This window comes from Ochotona princeps, chromosome 4 (genome assembly GCF_030435755.1).
Source record: "Ochotona princeps isolate mOchPri1 chromosome 4, mOchPri1.hap1, whole genome shotgun sequence".
NCBI lineage: Eukaryota > Metazoa > Chordata > Mammalia > Lagomorpha > Ochotonidae > Ochotona > Ochotona princeps.
Genome location: NC_080835.1, coordinates 46,710,648 through 46,730,207, shown reverse-complemented (window position 1 = coordinate 46,730,207; position 19,560 = coordinate 46,710,648). Strand labels below are relative to the sequence as shown.

The window sequence follows — 19,560 nt, the reverse complement described above, 5'->3', positions numbered from 1 at the left end:
TCCTCCCAAGCAGCTACAGGTGAGACTTAATTCAGTATAGCTGACAAGTGTTTTTTAATAAATATTCAAATGGCTCTTGGCAAAGTTTCTCCACACCTTAGTTATGGATCTAAAATATCGAGCCAGACTTCCCAGGTAACCAAATGAGGAAACGGATTTGAGAAGAGGCAGAAATGGAGTTTCTGCATTCGAGTGTGGAATGATTCTTGGTAGCATGGCTTGTTAACTGTGGAGTTACTGGAATAATACCTAATTTCTTCAAATATTCATTCATAGTAAGATATTTTGTAACCCCTTAAAAATGACATTGATCTATATGTGTCAATATAAAAAGATAACCAGAATATGATTAAGTAAAAACACCAAGTTGCAAATCTGTACATTATATGTATATGCACAGGATACATAAATCATGTTTTTTTTTGATAAAGCAGCATAAGAATATGAATCCACATCATGGCACAGCACACTAAGTCTGTCTCTGCAGTGCCAGCATCCCATTCAATGCCAGCTTCGCTTCTGATCTAGCTCCTGACCAATGGCCAGGGAAGGCAGAGGAGAGCCCAAGGTCTTGGACCAGTGCACCCACATAGCACAACGGGAAAAAAATCCTGGCTCCTAGATTCAGAACGGACCAGCTCCGGCAGTTGTGGATGGAGAATCAGTCTCTTTTTTTCTCTCTCCTTCTGTTTCTGTAATTCTGCCTTTCAAATAAAAATGAGTAAGTTTTTAAAAAAGAATATGAGCACAACTGTTAAAAATGTTGGCATCAGAGTTAAAAGTGGAGGTGGCCATTTGGAGAGTGAATCAGTGGATGGAAGATCTTTCTCTGTCTCTCCTTCTCTCTGTAAATCTGCCTTTCAAATAGAAATAAATCTTAAAAAAAGTGGAGGTGGATATGGGCTAGGGAGGATAATGGGACTTTCTTTTGCACTATTTTTTTCACGCTTAAAAGAATAATATTACATTTGCAAGTTGAAAGTACAAATATGTAGAGAAGATCAAATGTAGTACCTCTCAGGGTTTTGAGATTGGTTTTCTTATTGTTTTGGAGTCTAATGTCATCCTTCAGTTTATTATTATTTTTAAAGATTTATTTTTTTATTGGAAAGGCAGATTTACAGAGATAAGGAGAGTCAGGGAGGAAGATCTCTGTCTGCTAGTTCACTCCTCAAGTGACCGCAACGGCTGGAGCTGAGCTGATCTGAAGCCAGGAGCCAGGGTTCTCCTCTAGGTCTCCCATTTGGGTGCAGGGTCCCAAGGCTTTGGACCGTCCTCTACTGCCTTCCCAGGCCACAGGCAGGGAGCTGGATGGGAAGTGGAGCAGCTGGGTGCCCACATGGGATCCTGGTGCTTGCAAGGTGAGGATTTAACCACTAGGCCACCATGCCGGGGGCCCCTTGAATTTAACAACTCTGCCATACAGCGGATTCGTTCCTGAGTGCTAGTCCTCAGACTGATGCTACACTAGTTGTAAAATAATGATCTGTGATGCTTTTTTCAGGGTTTAGGAGGTGAAATACAATTCAGGACTCTGAATTTTAAGACTACAAATTTGGTGCTGTATAGTAATTGCCCTAAATCCTCTTTATCTTTGGTAAGTAGGGAAGACAAAACATCTTGAGTTGGGCTAAGAAGTTAGAATTGCTAATTTATGCCTTGCTTATAAAAGCAGATGCAACAAGAGGTTATTACTGCTCCTTTGTTGAATCCAAGAGTGGATACTGTTCCTATTTCAGTGTCATTTTTATTAGGTTCTACATGACAAACTACTCTGAAAGTTTAATGTATTTTAAAACTGGAACTGGTCTCCGTAAAAAGTTAGGAAAAAACACTTTTTCGAAGCAGAACAGTCTACTGCTATTTTTAAGAGATGTTACACTCTGAAAGCATGTACCTTCTGTATAGGTGGAAGTCTTCTACTCTCTCGATGCACTGCTTCCAGAGTCTCAATGTGCATGGCTACAATTCCTAGGATGAGTCAGAGTATTCAAACTCAAAGAGCACAAAGACACAATATAAAGACAAATTCCTGATATTTCAGTTGGCAATTCATCAGAAAGTTAAACAGAATTTTGATTTGACACAGAAATAACACCCTGAGGTATTAGATGCAAAGAACTGAATACAAGGACTCAAATACCTGCATGTAAGTGTTTATTGGAGCGGTATTCACCACAGTCAAAGGGTATAAGCAACCCAAGTGTCCATCAGAAGACTTTGAAAATGGTCTACCGATGCAGTGGAATATTAGAAGTAAAAGGAATAAAGTATTGTGACAGGCTAGCCCACAAGTGATTCTAGAAAATATTGTACTAAGTGAAATAGTCCAGACACAAAGACACAAATTTTTATGATTCCACTTACAAGAAATATCCAGAATAGACGAATTCATAGACAGACTAGAGTAGATACTGTAAGAGGGCAGACAGTGAGGAAGCAAGGGTTTACTGCGTAACGCATAGAGTGTCTGACTGTGATTGATGAGAAAATTTTTGCAAACAGATAGTGGTGAGGGTTGCACAACACTGTGAATGTCATTAATCCATTTAAATGGACACTTAAAAATGGCCGCAATGGCAATTTTTGTTATATATATATATATATCTTACTACTACTTAAAAACATTAATAATCATAAATAAATAGCAAACTAATAGGGGGCAAACTACCTGGAATAGAGATTGCAGGTGTTACATTAGAATTCAATGATCTCCTATATCCTTGTTCTCTTAATACCTGCAAAGTGATTACCTGGTATCATACAATGGAGGCTCTTGATATGATCCTGAGTAACTCCACTCTCCGTACAAACCTTGTCAATAAACCGAGTAATGAATCGCACAACAGAATTGGCAATGTCATTCTCTGAGTCTTCAAACCCACTTTCTGTATCATAGCTCTCAGCGACACTTCCTGCAATACTAAGAAAGACAAAGAAATCACAATCAGAACTCAAGTGCAATAAATGATCACTACATTACAGCCCATTTACACAGCAACTGAAACTTGCTCAAAGCGGTGTGTGCTCAAGTTGGAGGCTCACTTAACTGCATTCCTTCTTTACAAGTAAGAGTGGTGAAACACAATGTTCTACTTGCTTACGTTTGAAACCACTCTCAGGCATTACCCTTTGGATTCAGATTTGTTTCTGCAAAGCATCTCTTCTGTTACTCTCCCAAGACAAACTTGGGAGCTACTGAAAATAAAACAAAAGGGGACTATTATATTTGTAATCTGGGACCTGAACCTTCCCAAAATACCTGTCCTCCAAGTTAACGACTACATGGTGCCAAAGTTAGATGTTCTCTAATAAGCAAGAAAAAGAACAAGAACTTATTTCCAGCAACTACCATATTCTACATAGATGGTCAAAAAATTTTTTAAGATCTATTTATTTTTATTGTAAAGTCAGACACACAGAGAGAAGAAGAGACAAAGATGAAGATCTTTTGTCCACTGATTCACTACCCCAAGGGGCCACCAATGGCTGGAAATGAGCCTATCCGAAGCCAGAAGCCTGGAGCTCAAAAAAAGTAAGCAGAGATTATGACTGTTATATCACCCTCAATCACTGGAGAACTCAGATGCCTTAGTCACACACTATGCAGGCTGTGAGAGGACAGTCATCTATAATGGTAACTTTATTTTAAAAACTCATTTGTTTAATTTATTTGAAAAATGTGAGAGACAAGGGAGGGAAAAGGACAGACAGAGACAGAACTCTCCTATTTGCTGGTTTACTTGCTAAGTGCCTACGAAGATCTGGGACTTGGCCAGGTTGAAGCCAGAAGCTGAGAACTCAATCCAGGTCTCCCATACGGGTGGCAGGAATTCAAATACTTGAGCTGTCATCTTCTGCTTCCCAGGGCACACACAAGCAGGAAACTAGAGATGAAAGTAAAGCCAGAACTCAGGGATACAAAAGACTCAAGCAGTGTCATAACTGTTGTGCTACATGCTCACTCTGTGACAATGTTTCAAAAAGTGAAATCATGGTTATTGATGGTCATAAGCGAGATGAATGACAGTGGGAAATAAAGTTGGCGATGACTAAAGAAGGTCTTGAAACTCAAGCCAATGAGTCCAGAATTAATGAGGGAGAGCCTTGGAGGGTCATGAGCAATAAAGAAACGTGAATATTGTTCCATGCAGGTTCTTTTGGTGGTAGGGCAGAGAACTACAGAGAGAGGAGTAAACAAATCTAGAGTTTTATTTATTTATGGTTTAAAATGATAAGGGCCTAGGGCTATGTTGTTCACATAAAAGAAAGGATGAACTGGAAACCACATAGGAAAAAATAAGAGATCCGTGTTGTGGAATATATCTGCAAAATGCTACTACCAAGTTGTCTATCCTGGACGATCAGAAACTCTGGCGTAGTCTTGACACAAATGAATGACTTGGGAGACAGGGAAACTGAGAGGTTAGGGCTGGGGGTTAGGTAGAATGTGTTTTCCAATACGGTTTGAAGAGGTTTTACAGAGGGATGGAAAGAAAGGGGCGGGGGGAACAAAGAAGGTACCAAAGATACAGCTGCTCAGCTGCCCGGCCCACTGCCACTTGATTTTGTTCATTAGGAGCCTCATCCTAGAAACCAAAGCAATTCAGTTCAAAGAAAAACACCCATCATCACTGCTGGATCATTTTACACATCACACACAAGAACGTGTTAGAACTAGAACTTCCAGGATGCTGTGGCTCATTAATTCATTCATTTAATCATTTGTTCCAGTAAATACTGAGTACTTACTATGTGCAAAGATGTTGAGGATACAGAAATGAACAAACCAAACAAAAGGAACAGATAATAAACAAATACATCAGATTGTAGAAAATGCAAGAAAGAAAAACAAAGCAAGGTAGGAAATAGATAATAGAGAAGTCTATTCCCCAGAGAAGTGACATTTGAATAAAGCCCTGAATGAGTTGAGGGAGTGATCCTTGTGACTATTTTGGTGAGTCTTCCAGACTGACGGAACAATAAGCACAAAGTCCTGAGGCAAGAACACGACTTGCTTTTGAAAATCAATAGGAACAAGAAGACTTGGTTGACAGGAGAGCAACAGGTCAGTGCAGTAGTGAGGGGACAGGTCTTATCAGGCTTGATACACTGTTAAAAATACTCTGGGTTTTATTCTCTGTGATATGGAAAGTTATTGGAGGGTAGAGGGAAAGGCACAGGTAAGTACAGGACTACAGGCGTATGCCATAGAACAGTTGAGGAAAAGGGCAGGGGCTGAGAAAGAAATAAGCAGGTGCCCACTAGTTATTTCTCAATATTTTATGTAATGAAACTGATGAGTTAGATTAGTAGAAGGTGAGACATTATAAAAACTAGGTCATGAAGAATTGGGGCAGGTGGTTATAAGTAGGATAAAGAGAAGACCTGAGCAAGCCAGAAGACAGAGAAAAAGGTTAATTTTTGAAATATATATAGTAATATTTGCCCAACTGCTTTATATTCTATGTTCATTCAAGACTGACTCTAAAAAGGAAAGGAGGGTCACTGTGAGCCGACATGTCAGCACCTGTTTGTGACAATGCTGTTGCTTCCGCTCTCCCAGTCGCCTGGTGCCGATGTTCTTAGGAGCTTGTTTTTACTTGTGTCCAGTGGAACCAGCAGGTTAACCATGAGATTTGCAAAGTGGATGGCCTGACTGAAGACAGTGCTTTCCTCATGTTGTACCAGCTCTTGTTGAGTTAGTTTGCTCAGAGTAGGCCAAAGACGTAGCTGTTCAGCTGCCAAGTCCATTGCTGTCTTCTCCTGATACTTGTCATCAGGAAGCTTATTCTAAAAAAAAAACAAAGTAAATCGATTCAAAGCAGAACATCCATCATCACTTTGTATGAACTAGAAAATCATGGGTTTCTTTAAAAAAATTTTTTTTGGAAAGGCAGTTACAGACAGAGATAGAGACTGCTCTTCTATCCACTGGCTCACTCTCCAAAGAGGTGCAAGGCTGGCGTTGGGCCAGGCCAAAGCCAGGAGCTTCTTCTGGGTTTCCCATAGGGATGCATACACTCAAGCATTTGGGCTATCTGCTGCTGCTTTCCCAAGTCACTGGCAGGGAAGTGGATTGAAAGTGGAGTAGCTGGGACTTGAACTGTTGCCTTTATGAGACGCTGGCCCTCAGGTGGCAGTTTATCAGTGCTGGCCCAAGGAATAGGTTTTAATAATTCTACTAAACCAGCAAATATGAAAATATAAACAAAACAGCCACAAATCCAAAACCTAGTAATTTATCCCCAGCTTTTGAGGCCTTCAGTGGAGCTACATGATAAACTCAGGGAAGCAGAGGTAAAGCACAGATAGATATGTGTTTCTCACTGCTCACATCTTGTTGCATTTATTTTTACCTTAGTACCTTTATTTCTTTGAAGCTACAAGTTATAGCAACGTTTGCTGATATTCTATTTTTCTCTTGCTCTTTAGGAAAGGAGATGGATTGACCAAGGACAGAGGAAATACACAGCCAGACTTCCTTACAAATGAGAATAAAGCCTCATCATGTATAGGAGTACGAAGCAATGCTGGGCTTATTTATTTATTTAGAAAGTCAGAGTTACACAGAGAGAGGGAGAGTCAAGAAGGATCTCCCATCCGCTGGTTCACTCCAGCTGGAGCAGAGCCGATCTAAAGCCAGGAGCCAGGAGCTTCTTCCAGGTCTTCCATGCAGGTGCAGGCCCAAGCATTTGGACTGCCCTCTACTGCTTACCATGTTCATTAGCAGGGTGCTGGATAGAAGTGGTGCAGTCAGAACTTGAACTGATGCCCATAGGTAATGCCAACATCACAGATGGTAGTTTTACCCATTTTGCCATCATGCCAGCCTCTGGGCTTTTTAGAGTTAAGTATCTTTAATCCATATCTTGCAGAGCACTGCATAGCTTATGAGGGGATGGCGTTAGTTTCTAACCTACAGCTCAGAGGTAGACTGCTTTAGAAGGGAGGACACAGAAGCTCTGAGAGGTGCTCATTCAGATGGATTTTGAGATACGTAAATGTTAGCATTATAGCTGCTCAGAAACCAACAAAAGCACCCCAACAGCCCAAGTGTCTCTGCACCATGACCCCAACCTAACAGTCTTTTTTACATCTGCTACAAGCGGTCTTTAAATTGAGTATATTTAGTGTTCTATAAGAAAAAAATTGAATTTTGAATTTAATTAAGCAAACATATCACAAATGTTTCTATAAGTGCACTACCAGGTTGGTATCAGTGCTATTTGTCACGAAAGCTTTTGTTCTAATCATACTCAAAATAGACAACTACTTTGTTTCATATCACACAAGGCAAAGACAACTTTGACAACTTGGAATGTTACTGTGCTGTTTCTGTTGGAAACCCAGATTACTTTATTTTTCAGAGGTCAGTTGAAGAGGGAGGATGACAAAAAGGATCAGCAGTAACATCTGCCTAGCACATACAATTAAAAATGACTCCTAAGTGAATCAGCACTGAAGTTCAATTCATGAGTGTGATAATTCCCTCCATTTATTAGTTACCATGTGTGAGAACTCTCTGATGTATTTTATGCACATTATATATTAAAACCTTTAATTTTTACCTCTCAAAGAGCAAAAGTTTTATGAAATCCCATCTACATGGGGGAATTCTTTCAGAAGGAGAGTAACTCGCACATGCTCCATGCCTTCACTTCCGCAGTGCCCTCAAGCGAGCACCCTGCCCCTCTGCTCGTGCTCACGGCTCCCTGCGCTATGAGTACTGATGCAGGCTTACTCTTGCGTCTGCACTTTGAACTGCCTCTGGTTTGGCTGTTTCATTACTTACTATTGCTTCCTGTTGCTTTGCACCCTCCCCCACCCCAGTCATTTCTTTCTTTGCCAATGCAGTTAAGCACAAAGAAACCAAAACATTTTCGAAATGGGTTTATGCTGCCTTCTTGCCATTTTTTTTTCACCCTTCAGTGTCCGACAATCCTGGTCCACAATTCTCTTTCTTACATCTGCCGATTCCACGACCTGTGAAATGTCATCTGTGCCTCTGAACGGCATCAGCACTCTCAAGGACCCCGTCTCCTGCAGGCATCAGCACTCTCAAGGACCTGGTCTCCTGCAGGCATCAGCACTCTCAAGGACCCCGTCTCCTGCAGGCATCAGCACTCTCAAGGACCTGGTCTCCTGCAGGCATCAGCACTCTCAAGGACCTGGTCTCCTGCAGCACTGCCAAAGGCTTTCCCTCAGACCCATCCTCCAATTGAGCCATCCTCCCTTTTCTGCATCGTGTTCTTGTCAGGTCCTCCCTCTGTTCCCCTGCCAATCCTAAGCCTATAGAGGCTGACCCTACTTTCAAGTTTCCCCATCAGATCTTTCCTTTCCATTGTCTCCCCTTAGCCATCCTGTCCCTCTGGAGGCTTGATTATACCATTAACTGGAAAATCCCCAACAGTAAACTCTCAGACATTCAAAGTTTTAATTATTTCGAGCCATTTGTTTTACCAGTGAAGAAATAAAGCATTTAGAGGTAATTTGCTAAGCCCAAGGCCAACAGCTAGTAAATGACATTTAAAAATTAAATTTCAAATTAATAATCATTTTCTTGAGTTTTTAACAATTTGATTTTTCTTAAAAAGATTTTTACAAAAGATTCCTTTATTTTTATTGGAAAGTCAGATACACAGAGAGGAGGAGAGACAGGAAGATTTTCCATCTGTTGATTTACTCCCCAGGCAGCCCCAACAGCTGGAGCTGTGCCAATCCAAAGCCAGGAGCCTGCAGCCTCCTCTGGGTCTCCCACGCAAGTGCAGGATCCCAAGGCTTTGGGCAGTTCTCGACTGCTTTCCCAGGCCACAAGCAGGGAGGTGGGTGGGAAGTGGAGCTGCTGGGATTAGAACTGGCACCCAAATGGGATCCTGGTGCATGCAAGGCGAGGACTTTGGCTGCCAGGCCATCGCGTCAGGCCCTATTTTTCTTAAAAAGATTTTATGCTAACAAAATATATAGCAGCACCAGAATATCCCTAAAAGAAGATTTAGATTTATTGTTGGCATGTGTTTAACACAGCTACTGAATTTTGTATTTTTTTTAAAGATTTATTTTTATTTTTATTACAAAGTCAGATATACTGAGAGGAGGAGAGATAGAGAGGAAGTGGAGCTGCCGGGATTAGAACCAGCGGCCATATGGGATCAAGGCAAGGACCTTAGCCACTAGGCCACGCTGCCGAGCCCAAATTTTGTATTTATTTTAGCATCTATTAACTATAATCTGACATCTCTTCAAGGGAATTAATTGTATAGAAATTTATACATAAATATTTTAGATTTGTTCGCTCTTTAAATGTCTTCAACAGTTGTGGCTAGGCCAGGTCAAAGAACCCAGTCCAGGTCTCCCTCATCGGTGATAGAAACCCAACTGTTTGAACCATTAACACTTATTCACAGGGTCTTTGTTGGGTGAATTGGAGTCAGGAGCCAGGAACTGACCTCAGGAACCTCAACAGATGATGTTGAAGGCCTAACCAGCATCCTAACACCTGCTTCAGTTTGTTTTTTATACTCAACTTCTCAAAATTGCTTCCAGGGAATGCTTATTCACATAAATATAAAATCATTCCAGGACTAAAGAATCACATCAGGAAGTTACTATGGAGAAGTGTAATGTAATCTATAGAAGAAACATGTTTATCACAGGGTTCCCTAAAGTAAACAGCAAATACATGGAAGTGGCCAGATTTCCATCTGTCCTGGGAATATCTGTAAGCTAAGCTTTGCTTAAAGCCTCAACCTATACAAGTATCCTCCTTCCCCGGCTTACCTTTTGCTTCAGGTGTGGGGCATGATTGTCTTCCTTGGCTGAGAGATACAGGGAGCGAACTTGTTCTTGCACTGCACTATAAAAAGTTGTTTCCCAAAACTGCTGATTTGTCCAAATGGGGTGGTCCTGTACGCAGGTGTAAGCAAACTGGCTGACTCCAGGAGCAAGTTTCTGTAAGAACATACAACATACATGATCACAGGGCTGGCGGAGTTAAGCAGTGCAGGTGGTCACAAGGGCCACAGTTAATCATACATGTAACCCAAGTTTCTAAAGACTATCTCTCAGCAGTACAGGCTTAGCAATCAGCAATTTATTCAGTTTTTATGAACAACTTTGGATTTGCTATCACATCCTTTAGGTTCTCATAAATCACTTAGGGTCACTTTATCAAAATGGGCATTTTAGCAATAGTTAAAATTCAAAGTTGTAGACTACGAATTAGATAATACATGAACACTACCTAGAACTATATTGTGTATTAGTAGGCAGTACAAAATTAGGAGAAATTATTGAAATTACAACATATAATAAAATATATCACAACCTAAATATGAAACTCCATTTTCAAATAAGTCTTCCGAAAGTTTAGCATGCTTATTATTTTTTTTTCTTAATCTTAAAGTAACTGAAATGTTGAGTGACTGTAGGTTGGCTTCTAAGAAAAATGAATGAATGTTGTGAATTTAGAACTCAGAAAAAAAATGCCTCACCACTGCTCACTCTAGTCTTTACTCCCTTATCACGGCCGCTGCCTGGTTTGCAGACTCCCGGAAGGCTACCCTTGGCTTCAGTGGCATTTTCTGGTAACCAAATTTGGGCATGGGAAAGGAACCACAAACCAAAACATCTGCCTTTCTAGGACATCCTGCTGGAGTTTGGAGCAAGAGCAAACTTCACAGATGATTCTACTATGATTTCTTTAAAACAGGGAAGGAAACTGTGTAGGCACGTCATACTAATTTATATATCTAATGTAATAAAAATCTTGAAGGATAATCATTAGTATCTCTGATTTAAGAAAGCAAAAACAGAAGTTCAGGAAGGTTTAAGTTATTGCTCAAGGCCATACAATGGGACCTAAAATCATTTGTAAAATTATGTAATTTAAAGATAATTTTACCTAAGCATAAAATTGTGAAATCCATAATACATATTATAATAAGAATTTTAATTGAAATTTTGGAAGATTTCTTTTATAATTAATTACATAAGCAGTGGAAGTGAATTTCTAGCCCTAAACCCCTGATTTCTTTCACTATACCAAATGGCTTTCCAAATTCCTTCATCCTGCTATTTCACTATAGGATTTTTGTTTCCCAGAATAATATTCTGCCTTGAAACCTCAATGATAACTTTATGCAACATATTTTTATTTTACAGATAATTCACATTGCCAAATTTTAGTGATTGGAGCAATCATTACACAGCTGCTGCTTTAACCTCTAAAACTTAAGGATGTCTCAAAAACTTTTCAAAGTATCATTTCAAGCAGGTAATATTTTCAATAGATAGATAATTGTTTGGGGTCAATGTTATTCTTTGGAATTGATTTCATCTATGAGTAGAACTAAATTCAGATAATTTTCTTTTGAAACAATTAGCTGAATTATCTTCTGAAATGCTGGATACAGAAGATTGCTATTATGACTATGTATATAATAGCTACAGAGTAACAGTTGTTCTGTTCTTAGGAGCACATTACAAAAATTATGTAAAACATAAATATGAAACATGCAAAACACATGATAATGTGTAAGATACACGTAACATGCATAATGAAAAAACTACATGCTCAATACATGCTGTTTTCTTTTAATCTGGAACACTTTAAAGCTGGAATATTTATCATGTATGCTGGAAAACACAGCACTTGCACAATGATTTGGCTATAAAAGTTTCTGTGTACTGCATTCCATATGTAAGATCCTTTCATGATGGGATCGTGTACTGCTGCTGAGGTAGCTTTCTATCACTGGTCTTTGTGATGTCTACCTGTTTAATACATAGATGCAACCTACCTATAGAAAAACCATGGACAAAATGTGTGATTCTGTGAGTGTGTACGCAGAAGCCACACATACTGTGGGTCACATCATTCTTCTTACGTTCTACATGAAGATACTGAAGAGGTGGATCACACATTTTCCCTCTTTCACATTTTAATCCTTCATTCTATATACTAACAATTATTTCAGTAACTGCTCAGAGGCTTGTTTTCAGAGAGATTTTAAAGGCATGGAATTCAAACAAGATAAAAACAATTCTCAACTGCCTTTCCTATGAGCATACTCAGAGGTACAATTATTTCTTATAAATGTAGTAGAATGGAACGGACAACTAAACGACTTGGATATTACAGTAATTATACTAATATAGTTGACTCAGAAAAACTGGGCTCTTAAATTCTTATCAGTTTCTCAATAAGGACTTTAAGATAATCAACACACCAGAAAAGCTATTAGTTAAAAATCTCTTATTAAGAAGATACAAGATGGTGGAATAGGGCAAATCTGCCAAATTAGGGAAGAATTAGCTGGGGAGAGGAGTCAGAGTGCAGTTCTGGGTGACGGGTGTTAACAGGCTGATGGCAGAGAAATTGTGGGATCCACGGACACTGGAAAGAAGTGGAGACAGCCAAGTGGCAGCAGCAGCAGCCAGATTTCTCATCAGCGATCAGAACTTCCTGAGACACAGTGGGGAGGGGGAACCACTGGAGAGGCAAGGGATAATTCATGCCATAGATCACAAGTTTGGTTGATCCTTTGCTCAAATGTGAGCCAAGATGGACAAGCAAAGCTCCTGTGGTAGATGTGGTTGTGGAGTGGAGTGTGCACTCCAGATCCTCCCTTATCCCTTTGGGTGCCATTTTGGACAGGTTCCACATAGATATTGCACAGGGGTTAGAAAAACAATGATTATGGGCATGTGTCAGGTTTGGGGAGAACACACATCTGGCTTTCCAAGAGACTTCCACGTAAGCTGATATAGCAAATTGCATTTTGCTGGTCCTGCCAGAAAAATGCTGTTTACTTAGCATCTCATAGGTTCCACCCAAAAATAAGACCAGATTATTCTCTGACCTAGATTTTTGCAGGTTGCTGCAAGAAAATAGATCCATGCTCTGCACTGAACTAGAGTTTAGATTGGAGAATGAACAGAGAATCAGACACTGAGTGGGAAAAGAAAAGCCCACCCAAGAACTGTGAAGTAAGAAATCAAGATGGTGAACTTGTAGATAGCTGGCCTGCGTAAGGAGCCTTTTCAGCAAGGTTAGAGCAACTTCATGGGACAGAGATACGTATCAGTGACTTGGGGCTGTGGGAGGACCGTGCACAGGAACGGTGGGAATTCTGTGCCCCACACTGAGGCCTAGAGGATAGCTGGATCCCAGGGCACACAGAGAGCTGTACAGATCTCGTCCATGGTACTGGCACTGGTGTGCGTTGGGGGTCACAGCCATTATGGCATAACCTTGTCATCAATCACCTTGAAAGAGCAGAAGGGAGGTTGTGTATACACTGATAGTAGTGAATACTATCTCCTCAGGGAGGACAAGGGAGGCAATCCATCACACCTCCAACTGGGTGTCACCCTAGACTCTGAACCCTCACACTTGAGCACTGACCAGAATGTACGGCCCACTCCCAGCACACATCATCAGATTCTCACTAAAGAATTAGCTACACTCGGGCCCGGCAGTGTAGCCTAGCAGCTAAAGTCCTTGCACGCCCGGGATCACATATGGGCGCCGGTTCTAATCCCAGCAGCTCCACTTCCCATCCAGCTCCCTGCTTGTGGCCTGGGAAAGCAGTCGAGGACGGCCCAATGCATTGGTACCCTGCACCCATGTGGGAGACCCGGAGGACATTCCTGGCTCCTGGCTTCGGATTGGTGCAGCACTGGTTGTTGCGGTCACTTGGGGAGTGAATCATCGGACGGAAGATCTTCCTCTCTTTCTCTCCTCCTCTATGTATATCTGACTTTCCAATAAAAATAAAAAAACTTAAAAAAAAAAAAAAAGAATCAGCTACACTCTTAAAATCACAGAGACTGTGATCTGCCTGACTAGAAAACTTGCTAATCTGCATTACAATGCCCAAGGGTAAAAGAAGTTACATAACCATCACGAATGAGGAAAACAGCATGAAAAGTGTTTCACTCTTAGAATGTGAAGATGATGATGTTGGGGGTTTGCTGGATAAATAATTCAAAAAATATTACAAAGCTTTTCAAAAACAACGAAAAGTCAATGCAGGAATTAAGAAACTCCTCCCAATAAATGGAGGAATTTTTTCCCCAGGTGACTGAAACATTGAAACAAAATAAATCTGAATTATTAGAAATGAAGAATTCAATATTGGGCCCAGCTCCACAAGCTTGGCCTCCATGGAAGATCACAATGAAAACTGAAAGTGCTGGGGCCTCTGCATATTTACTTTGCATGGCACATATCAGTTGAACATTTTAGTTTATTCACAAAGTAAATTGAATATGTAAAAACTTACTTCTTGTCAACGAAAGTGGTATTGGTTGACTTCATTCAAAGAAAAAAAAGATAGGGCAAAATAGAATGACAATGACCCAAATGGTCAAAATTCAGTTTGTTTACTTGAGGAGGTTTGTAGTAATATGAAGAAACTATGAGGAAATTTCGGTAGCAAGATATTCACATGCATCTGTGGCATCTGATATATACATAAAAATTGCTACTATTGAAATACTTAAAACTATTATTTTTGCAAATATGCAATGTGCCTTTCTTCATGGTTACCTGTTTTGTCTGCTCACTAGCATCAAGGGCACTCACTGCCTCTCAACAGGATGGCAGGGCCCTTGTACTACGGGCAGGCAAGCTCTTAGGACCAGCAGAGGGCAGTAGCATCTTATTCCACCAGCTTCAAAGAGAAATTGCAAAGACGGAGCTGTGCAGTCTAGTTGAGCTGGAGAACGGCTGGTCAGCTGACTACTGCATGTTTTCGATATACACTCAAGAGATTCTATAAAAAATGTTCAAGGTCATTTAACAAGATAGGGAAGAGATGGAATTGAAATAAAGTTTTCCATTACACACTGTTTTTGTAAGAAACAAAATAAAATACTCTGCAAAATAAGACTGTAATATGATTATATACAGCAAGATATATTGAAACCAAAAGATCTACTGAGACTTTTTAGGGTTTCAGATGTGGTGTAACCTTTGCTAGTATCAGTAGTTTCAGTACTGAGTGAGAAAAGAAATGCCTGTGGCTAAAAATTATCTCCTGATTTTCATCACCTCTTTAAACAGAAAACATTTTTCCAGATGGTTTCCCAAAACAGGTTTGTATGCCAGTTTCACAGCCTTTATTTTGCACAGAGATGAGATCTAGTCCAAACTGAGTACATGAGCATGGTGGTGGCAGAGAATGTTGCTGTCAAATGACATCTCTCTTTATTTCTGGCAATATTTATATTTCATAATAATTCTTGTGATTCTGTCCTAAAGAAACAAATGATATTTTGCCTGAAATTTTATGATGTTTAAGAATGTGTTGACTTCCTTCCTTATCTAGAAAAAATAGTTCTGAAGGTACTAGATTAAGCAATGCCATTCATTTTTCAAAAAGCTTTCAAAGGAAACCCAGCATGGGACAGGATACAGAGAGTAAACTCATGGGGCTCACCAACCAGCAAGCCAGATCCAAATCCAAATAAATAGACACAAATCATCTCAAAGATGAAATGGTCAGGGAAAAGGTTAAGATATCAGTATGAAGGGTCTTACTTAGGCCTGTCTGGCTAAACATATTTACGACTCAGGCCTGAGGCTCCAACTAGGAAGCCCAGAAGCAAACAAGATTTCAAGAAAGCAACCTTGACAGGACACACTCCTTAAACATGAATGGTCTTAAAGGCAGATTCCTAAAGAATGTGCAGACTCACTGTCTCAACTGTTGGGGACTTGCCACCCGTTCCTGTCTGTAGAATATAAGCAACCCTGACTGTACTGTTCAGGCACAATGCTGGCAAGACCATCTGTGGTTCTGCTTTGGCCTGAGCAAATACAGATGTTAACTCCTTTTAAAAATTAACTTCTGAGTATTTTCTGATGAGTTTTGGAAAGACGTAGTCTTGAGAGACAGAAGGAAGATAGATGATAGAAAAACATATACCCCAAATCTGGCTCTATCAAACCATAAGCAGACTTACTCTGTGCCTTTTTCCCCCTGAAGCTGAGTAATACATCCTCAGATTTAGTTGGGGCTCACTGTGTATTGCTCCTGATCCCATTCTCTCCAATCCTGAGGTGACAATAAAAACCTGAATTTGGTTTTTACCCTTCCTATTTATGGTTTTCTACTTGTGTGTATTTATGTGCGTGTATGTGAACATAGAAAGAATATATAATATTAGATATACATTTCAAGTATGGAGTGCAAATTTAATCTTTTTATGTAATTTCTAACTGAACTATTTAATTAATTGGGACAAAACACACTGACTTTTGTATATGTAGTAGGGGCAGAAGAGAGTAAATTCTGAACAATCAATATTTACAATATTGTATTTGTTAGTCACCAAGATTGGTTAGCGATCCCATTTAGTTAAAACTATGAACATCTATTAGAGTTTTTTCTCATTTTATTATTTTTCAGATACCGAATCATGAAACCATCCTCAAAATTCAGTGGTCTAAATCTCTTATGGGTTATTTGGAATATCTAGGCACAAAGTTCTGCATGAGAGGTTTACTCAGTCATTAGTATCGCCCAACAGTCACATCACGTGCCAGGTTCTGTACGTGTCAGAACCTGGAATGACAGGACTGAAGTTCATTTGTAAATCACTCATCCTTCAAATGATTTTGTCTGATTTTGCTTAGGAAATATTGAGAGATCAGAGGATTTCTTTCTTGGTGAAAGGGAACAAAAACAAACACAAGTTTGTTGTCAAGTCCTTAGCCTCTGTTTGGCATTCCTAAAAATGTAAGACATAATTCAAATATCTAGCGTCTGCATTTATTTCATCCTGCAACTTGCTTTTTCAAACATTATATGGTTAAATCACTTAGGTAATCATAATCAACCTGTACTTAGTGCTCACTGTGAATATTTAACAACTCAATCCTCACAAGCAATCTTATGTCAACCTATTTAGGAAAGTAATGTCATTTCCCCATGTTTAAAAGTGACAAAACAGGACCAAAGAGATCTTCCACAGCAATATTGCTTGGTTGTTGTCAAGTCTAAACTAGGATTCAAAGCATGCAGCTTGGCTATGAACTGCAGTTTCCACCAGTGCGTTATTACTATGTGGGATTTCACCGTGTGAGTATGGTGCTTTGTTCCTGTTACGGCACAGACACTTGCACAATGTCCAAGTTTTGCTATTACAAACAATGGCACTAGGTTACAATCATATGTCAATTGTCAAATATTGGTCATCACATAACAGAGACTTGCGAAAGGTCCCAAGAAATGCAATAATATTTATTGCTGTCTGCACATTTTGGAGTTACTCTGTGTTGGTTATTTTTCCAGTAAGAATTCACTTCATAGAGGTTCTCTTGAAAAATCTAGTGATAAAATATTAACAATAACTTTAATACCAAATATCAACTTTATTAACACCTCCAACTGTCTTAGGTATAAAAAAAGTTTCTTTGGTTATTTTTATAATCAGCTTATTTAATCCAGTAGGACTCTAATTAATAAGGCCTACAAATATTACATTAGTTTGTATATCACTAAAGTCAATTTATCTGTAGGTTCTTTTCCCACATGCACTTGGTGAAGAAACACATTTGTCCTATGGAGTTTCCACCAGCCTGATGGTTGCTGACTCTCAGTGCTGTCATCTGACATTTCCTTTGACTTGTCTATTTCCTACAAACTGGTTGTTGGATATAGAATTTTGATTACATTTTAGGCTTATCTGGCAAGAAAACTGTGCAGATAGTACTAGCCTAAGGAGATGATTTGTCAGCACTTCCTTTAATGATTTTAGAGGCTCTATACGGTCAATTCTAACATTCATTTATCATTAGCAGTAGTAGTAAAACAGAGGCATTCTCATTGCAGCAATATTTCCGTAATCATAGCTAGAATATTCCTATATAAAGACATTTTCCCTGATCAAATGTTTAGTGATCCATATATTCATATGGTCTACATCGAAAGATCAAGCTATACACTTCACTTATTAGTTTCAAAACAATGAGTTGTTTTTCTAGCAGCCATATAAGTGACTAATTTTTTCTTATATTAACAAGTATATGAATTTTTAAACTTATTTAAGTTACTCTTAAGCCCAAATTTGGAAATAAGCCATAAAAATCTATCCTTAAGTGATTCCTGGAAGTTTGTGTTTGCATCCACTCAGTGCCACATGCCACAAGGTCGTTGTTTGCCAAGTGGCTATAATCTACATTGGGAGATAAGAACTCCATGCCAATTAATAAACCTATTGATTATAACAGCACTATCAACTGGGGAGGGTAAGCAGCCTGTGATGTGTAAGACGGGCAGCAGAGGAAAAGCAGTGGTGTAAACTGGTCCAGGAAACAAGGGAATGTGGTGAGTCACGGCTCTCACAAACAGCCCTAATCCTCAACAAAAATGTTTATCGCATCATTAATAGCTAGTTATCCCTCACTACAGCTGGCCATTTTAACACAGTATAGGGAACAAAAGCTAGGTAAATGGTGTTGCAACAATATTATGTGGCTATTATACTGGCTAATATGCTGACATGTTCATGAAAGTACTTATGCTACATTCAGAAAACATGGTAAGTAAGTGCTTGTGTCTGCAAGTACACAAAGATAGGGAGAAAAAAAAGAGTTAAAGTGAAGATAAAGGGTGGATGTTTGGTCTAGTGATAAAGACACCATTTGGGATGTCCATAGTCCATATCAGAGTGACTGGGTCTGCTCCCAATTTGTTTCCTGCTACTGCGCCCTAGGAAGCAGTAGTGAAGGCTCAAGCTGATTGTGTCCTTGCCTTATCTGGTTCCCTGGTCCAATCCCAGATACTGCAGGTATCTGTGCAGTGTACCAGGAGACCGGAGACACTTTTTTTTTCTTTTTTTGCTTCACCACTGTTCTGCCTTTGCAAAAACAAAGTGAAAGAAGTATTTTTCTTTATCTTTTTAAAAAGTATGATTATGATAGTGGAATTACATACATTTTTAAGTGTACTTTTTGTGAAATGTGGCTACTTAAAATTTGTTTTTTTTTCTTAAGTACTGCTAAAATGAAAGCAAAAGAATAAAATGGCAAAAAACATACAGGAACACATATAACAAGAAATGAAACATCAGATCAATGCTACTGAAATACTGGAAATCAGAAGCAAATTTGTGGGCCTGGCGCAGTGGCCTAGCAGCTCAAGTTCTCGTCTTGAATGCCCCGGGATCCCATATGGGTGCTGGTTCTAATCCCAGTAGCCCTGCTTCCCATCTGGTTTCCCGCTTGTGGCCTGGGAAAGCAGTCGAGGGCGGCTCAAAGCCTTGGGACCCTGCACCTGTGTGGGAGACCCGGAGAGGCTCCAGGTTCCTGGCTTTGGATCGGCACATCTCTGGCCATTGTGGCCACTTCGGGAGTGAATCATCAGACAGAATATTTTCCTCTCTGTATATCTGACTTTCCAATAAAAAAAAAAAAATCTTAAAAAAGAGAAGCAACTTTGTAAATCAGTAAAAAAAAAAAAAAAAAAGTTAAAGAACAGATAAAGCTAAAAAAGAAGGGAAAAGTCCGTTTATACTTCAAAAGGATAAATCTTGTGTCACATAAATTAT

General features: G+C 39.5%; 1 protein-coding gene across 4 annotated transcripts in view; it reads right to left on the bottom strand.

The window, feature by feature from the left end:
- Positions 1 to 19,560, bottom strand: part of SBF2 (SET binding factor 2) — a 416,533-nt gene that overhangs the window by 81,089 nt on the left and 315,884 nt on the right. For 2 of the 4 annotated variants that reach the window (XM_036494152.2, XM_004593793.3), the window contains exons 18-21: positions 9,781 to 9,951; positions 5,531 to 5,793; positions 2,754 to 2,923; positions 1,898 to 1,971 (exon numbers count right to left, since the gene is read on the bottom strand). In XM_036494152.2, the coding sequence (XP_036350045.2) occupies positions 1,898 to 1,971; positions 2,754 to 2,923; positions 5,531 to 5,793; positions 9,781 to 9,951 (678 nt within the window). Of the gene's footprint in view, positions 1 to 1,897; positions 1,972 to 2,753; positions 2,924 to 5,530; positions 5,794 to 9,780; positions 9,952 to 16,459; positions 16,675 to 19,560 lie in introns of those variants that run through there. The other 2 variants (XM_058663392.1, XM_058663393.1) reach the window with 2 other exon arrangements.